The following is a 6185-nucleotide window of genomic DNA, read 5'->3' as shown; positions in this document are numbered from 1 at the left end:
TTTGATAAACCGAGCGGTTTCGCCGGTTTTGTAATCCCTCGTCTCGAGTAGGTGTAGGCGAAGAAAAGAAAAATGACATTTCATCATAATTGCAGCATACAACATACAGTAGGTCAGGTGTAGGCCGTGCGATCCTCAATCTGGTGTCCCACGGCCGTCCGATCTCACATTCACTACCACCTGTCCCGTCCTCCCGTCCCAGTCAACACCACCGTCAGTTCAGCTGAGCCTGAGCATGGCGTCGCCGGCGGCCGTGCTCGTCAGCAATGGCGGTATCTCCCCACACGCTCCACCTTCCGCCGCCGCCTTCCTCGTCTCCACTCCGGGCGCCTACACCACCGCCCCCGGAACCCTCCTCTGGTGGACACGTCACCTCCGCCGCCTCGCCGAATCCGCCACGCTCCTCGCCCGTTCCCGCCCCAACCTGCTCGGCCTCCCCCTCCCCCGATCGCGCGCCCTCGACCTCGATTTACTATCCATCCATTCTCTCGTGAACCCCTCCGTGCGGGTCGCCATCCGCGAGATGCGCACAAGGCTGCCCATGACCAAGGACGAGGATTTGGCGCTCACGGCCCTGGTCAGGGGAGCCGATCCCATTTCTGGCGGTGGCGGGGCTGGCCTCGACGTCTTCGTCCACGTGGGGACGTATTCCCCGCCGATCTTTGGAGAATCGGGGGCCAGGCTTGCCGCGGCCGGCAGGGGAAGGGACGCCGCTGCCGCCAAGTACGCGTCCTGGGCCAGGTGGGTGCTGTACTCTACTGTATGTATTCTCCTGTTTCTTCTTTTATTTAATCTTTTTCGTCTTCTCTTTGCTCTATCTAACTAATGTGATTCATTGCAATCTTCCTGCAAGTTTTGGTTGCTGCCTAAGATGGTGAGCTGATGTTCCATTTCTTACCTTACCTTCGGATGCATGCAGGATCCGGAAGAGTTTGGAAAAGATGAGGCCTCCTGGGGTCACTGAGCTCTTGCTGACTAATGACGGGGATCACATTCTTGAAGGCGCTGTTACAAACTTCTTTGTTGTCTGCCAACAGGCGAGTCCAACTTATTTCCTGTCTATGAAAGGCACCTTCTTGTGATTTTTACGGATATATAATATGGAAGAAGAATCCTTCTGCACTTACACTGAATGCCAATGATATTATAGAGTTCTCAGTACTCATCACTTAACTAGTCTTATGCTGTTTTTGTTCCTCAGAACAGAGAAATGAGTATAACCATGGCAAGCCACAAGTGAAAGTCATATGCATTTCCTTTCACAAATTTTCTTTTCACCATTTCTGTTCAGTTCTACTCTACTATTTACATCTGCTGCTGCTGCTGCCTTAATCATTGTCCGCCATCATATAAACACACTTACTGATTAGAGTCTGGGCTAAAATGACAATCCTTGGTGCCTTCCTTTGAATGGATTCTTGGATGTCCAAGCCTCCGAGGAATAACCAGATAGATATCTTTATACTTTTCAGATTTTATTGTTGTATTTACCTGATCCCTCTAGAAGTACCCGCAGCATATTGCCAGCCACATGGATCTTCACTACTAATGGTGTACACTGCAATTTGTAAACTTAAACAAGTGCATTGTCATTTTGGAATTTCGAATATAGTTTTCGTCTATACAATAACTGATGTATTTCTCCATAGGAGGAATGCGAGAGCAACGGAAAATTCTCTAATCAAACAATGGCTACTAAGTTTGAAGTGCAAACAGCACCACTGAGTGACGGAGTTCTCCCTGGGATTATGCGTCAGATAGTGATCGAGTAAATATTCTTTGATACTCTGAATTCCACGTGCTTTGGCTTTATCATCTTATACGATTTTGGAGGAAGTGAAACAAATTTTAGGATACTGTATACTGATAAAGTAGCTGGGAGGCACCTTATGCCTACTTTGAGATTACCTTGTTTTCATCTCACAGTTTTGCACTCTGTATTCTCTGCACTAGGTCCATTGACATATGCTAGACCTAATAATCACATACTAAAGGGGTTGCGTGAGAGGGAGTGATTGCCTCTGCTATCCTGACTGAGATATCATGAATTAGAGATTATTACCAAATACTGATGCCTCGTAACACAATTTTATTTCTTTGGAACAGGGTGTGCCATGATATTGGAATCCCAGTACGAGAGGTCTCTCCATCGTGGTCCATGAATGAATTCTGGAAGGAAGCCTTTGTTACAAGTAATAATAATACTCTCTGCCTCTCTCTCTCTCTCTCTCTCTCTCTCTCTCTCTCTCTCTCTCTCTCTCTCTCTCGGATAACAAGACCAGCACTCCAGCAGGTACATGATGACCTTATTTTGGAGCATCACCTGCTGCTATTTGATGTACCATACATTGTACCTGTAACAGGTAGCTTAAGGTTTATCCAGCATGTAGAGTCAGTTCAAGTGCCTTTATTTTGGGAGGACATACAATCTAAAACCTGGAGTGATGTACCTTGGGCGGTGAAGAAGTTTCAGGTATGCAATGCCTATAGCATCTTTCCACATTTTCCCTTCTTCTTTCGGTGATATTAAAGCCTAGTTGTAAACTTGTCAAAATTCAAAACTAGGGTGTTGGATGCATTACCACACAGATTCAGGTTAGTTCTTCTTCACAAGGTTCAGCAATTCTTTTTTTATTGCAAGCCTGTGACTAGCTGACTCACCATGTAGAGGGAATTACTGAAGAGAGCAAGAAGTGATAAGTACGGCGTTAACGGTCTCCTTTGAGTTATGATCATTGTTGTTGATTCATTTGAAGGGACTTCTTTTCCAGGCACTTAATTATTTCATTTCTGCTGGGACGACACTGTTAAGACTGGGTTTCTTGTGTGTATAATTCAGACATTTTTTGTCTGCTCAGTGCTGTGTCGGCCTTCTACAAGCTGCAGGTAGATAGCCACTGGGCAGTAGCGAAGCAATTCCATGCTTGTTTATTACTGTAATTATGAGGATGGATCAGATTTAGCTAACTGTCGGAGTCCTTTTTTTTACTTGTACCTGCAATTAATTGATCTGATCTGTTTGCCGGGTAGGTGTTCGTGAATATGAATGGCTGAATGAATTTGGGTTCCTTAAATTAAATTAGGTATGTGCTCGTGTGTTGTCACGATAGTTAAAATTTAGTATAAAACATAGAATAGAGCGACAAATATTATAATGATATGTCAAATTCATGTAACAAAATATCATCGTAACATTAATATTATATCTCTACTACTTATTAAGGCTGCAAGGGTAGCTTGCCCATTTCGTGTTCTATCACCATTCTCATTTCATATTCTGCATTCCCATTTCTTGTTCTACCATTCCTATTCTCCCTCCCTGCACACCCGCAAGGGTAGCCTGCCCATTCTGTGTTCTGCCATATCCATTCTGTGTTCTGTCACCATTCTCATTTCTTATTCTGCATTCTCATTTCTTGTTCTACCATTCCTATTCTCCCTCCCCGCACACCCCGCAAGGGTAGCCTACCCATTCCGTGTTCTGTCATCATTCCCTGTTATGTCATTTTCATTTCTTGTTCTGTCATTCCTATTCTCTCTCCCCGCACAGCCCATTCCTATGTTCTGCCACCATTCTCTATTATGTCTTTCTCATTCCCCTCTTCCGCAAATCTCATTCTTATTCTCACGTACAGCCCACGTCTAACTAAAAAATTAAAAAAACACAAATGGCCACAAGGGGATTCGAACGCGTGACCCCTCAGGCAAGTAGCTACCGCTACACTATATGCGTGTTTATGTCTACATCTATGACAGAAAAAATATCTACTATATCTCTCTCTAAGCCCACCTACTACATTAGCACAATGCGTAGTAGTAGATAAGTATCACCGAGATTCTTGAATTATATTTTTGAATGTATGGAGTAGTATTTAAAGAAGAGTCTTTCATGAAATTTCTTTTGTTTGAATAATATTTTCAACTTAAATTATTATTTTTTCATGTGTGACATTTATTCCCCGTAATATTTTTTTCCATGGATCTGACTTATGGGTCATTTTCATAAACCAACACCAAGGATGAATCCATATTTCTTACTTGAAAATCTCGAACAAACATCACTAGCAGGAGGCGCTCGCGTTGGCGTCGTTCATCGACGACGAGAAGGAGCTTGGTGACTGCCAGTTCGACCTCTGTAAGCAGTCCTACGTGGCTGCATGCGCCGCAGTGTACGACAAGCTCCGGCGCAGTCACCGCTTGGACGCGGTCCAGAGCGGCTGCACCGCGCTGCCCATCGTCAAGTAGAGGGACCTCATGGTCGTCGCCAACGTCGGCGACTCTCAGGTTGTTCTGGGCATCGCATCCGACGACGGCGCCATCACGTTGTTCAGCTCATCGTCCACCTAAAGCCTAACCTGCCACGTAAGTCGCTACTGACCGGCCATGAATTCTTGTGTGCTGGGACGATGGCCGTTGTTGATGTTGTGTGAGTATCCTCGAACATAATGTATGTAGAGGAGTAGCGCATCCGATGATGCAACGACCAGGTGTACTACCTCGCTAATGAGCCTGTGGTGCACTTCGTCTGGCAGCCCAGCCAATAGTCATCGGTACTCGCCATATCGCGCGCGTTCGACGACTACTATATTAAGGATTGTGGCGTCATGTCGGCACCAGAAGTGATGCAGAGGAGCACCGACAGCAATGACTAGTTCGTCATCCTCGCCACCGTCGGGTAGTTTTTGTGCCGTCTTGCCTTTAATTCTCTTCGCAAACACACACTTGCCTTTTTGTTTAAGCAAGTACGTATGGCGGTGCGTGTTGATGACTGACGATGTACGAGGGAACTTCTTCTGGCAGGTGTGGGACGTGCTCTCCAATAATGAGACCATGCAAATCGTGTTATATATCGAAGTCTGCATGATGTTGATGGTTGCAATGTAGTGGTGAAACAACTAGATTAAAATAATAAAATTTATGTATGACCAGGATCACAAATGGATTATAAAACATTTTTTATAACAGTATAACACACATTTTGTATATAAGTTATTGTTGTATTATATGTTCCCGTTACAACGCACGAGCACTCACCTAGTTGATAATATAAATATGTAATATTATTATAAATATGTCGACTCAAATAAAATTTGCTAATGTCGAAATGATTAACCAAAATGGACAGTTCCTGTTTGTGGTTTTGGACACGTACATGCTGTCAAAACATATAAAACAAAATGTTTCAATGATTAACATGCTATGAGTAAATCAAATCAAACTATCTAGTATGTGCATGTCCGATGTTCATGTTCATGTTACTACGGTAAAATAAGAAAGAATGGTTGTGCTATCACCTTTCACCAACAGCCCGGTCTAAGACAGAATTGACACAAGTTAATGCTTAATGGGTGAACAATTGAAGTACAGTTCAACGGGTATAAACTATAACAAAACATTCAGTCACATATCCTTTATTTGTTAATCATCACAGCTACATAAAAATCCTCTGATAACTCAAAACAAGATACCGCTGATGCTAGCATGTCGCTCAAATGTCGTCCTTGGCTTCGATGTTAAATATATTTATTTATATTTTATAGCATCATTGATTATGCAACCGAAAAACATGTATTCAATCTAGCTGTGCAATTGCAAAGACTTGCTGACTGAAAACACCACAAAAGATGTATTTCATAACTCTACCCTATTATTTCAACAAAACTGTGACACAGGAATCTCCATTTCCATAAGAATGTTAGCACCGATAAAAGTTGCTACCTTCGGCACAGGAATCTACATATTTATATCATCAAGCGGAGCGTTAAAATTTGAAAGAACACAAGGAATCAGCTATGGATAGTGTCAAGAGCAGTGTTCGGCAGGGATGTCGGACCTCTACTCTGGAGCTCGTACTCTCGCTCCGTGATAACTCCGGCAGGGTTATGCCCCCGTGCCGCTGACACGTTCACCGGGTTATGCCTCCTGGCTCACGGTTAGAGAAGAGAGAAATGTGAGATTGGTTTAACTTGTGCTTCCCTTGACTGAGTACGGTTACAAGATATAAATAGGCTGAGGTCCAACCGACCAAAGCAGTAGGCTCCTCTAATTTAGGACTAAAATAGCAAGCTAATCTTTGTTTCCTTATTCTTTGTTTCCTTCTTCTTTGTTTCCTTATTCTTTGTTTTCTTCTTACGTTGTCCTTCCCTTTTTTTCCTTCTCAGCCATCCGCTGATCCTCTTTCCTTC

General features: G+C 43.7%; 1 protein-coding gene across 1 annotated transcript; it reads left to right on the top strand.

Moving 5' to 3' along the window:
- The first annotated feature begins 223 nt into the window (after positions 1-223).
- LOC100280378 (uncharacterized) lies at positions 224-3039 on the top strand. The gene is made up of 7 exons (NM_001366131.1): positions 224-741; positions 920-1037; positions 1650-1768; positions 2107-2192; positions 2364-2473; positions 2566-2595; positions 2669-3039. Exons 1-7 carry the CDS (start codon positions 236-238, stop codon positions 2723-2725), a joined length of 1026 nt encoding a protein of 341 aa, NP_001353060.1. The 5' UTR covers positions 224-235; the 3' UTR covers positions 2726-3039.
- Positions 3040-6185: the final 3146 nt, after the last annotated feature.

The sequence above is a fragment of the Zea mays genome, chromosome 4 (genome assembly GCF_902167145.1).
Source record: "Zea mays cultivar B73 chromosome 4, Zm-B73-REFERENCE-NAM-5.0, whole genome shotgun sequence".
NCBI lineage: Eukaryota > Viridiplantae > Streptophyta > Magnoliopsida > Poales > Poaceae > Zea > Zea mays.
This window is presented reverse-complemented; position numbering and strand designations above follow the sequence as displayed.

Bases quoted from the DNA above. Each gene is read 5' to 3' on its own strand.
- LOC100280378 (NM_001366131.1), top strand. From the start codon at position 236: ATGGCGTCGCCGGCGGCCGTGCTCGTCAGCAATGGCGGTATCTCCCCA. The intron at 1,769-2,106 runs GTAAATATTCTT...TCTTTGGAACAG, and splicing joins ATGCGTCAGATAGTGATCGA to GGTGTGCCATGATATTGGAA. The intron at 2,596-2,668 runs GTTAGTTCTTCT...CTCACCATGTAG, and splicing joins GCATTACCACACAGATTCAG to AGGGAATTACTGAAGAGAGC.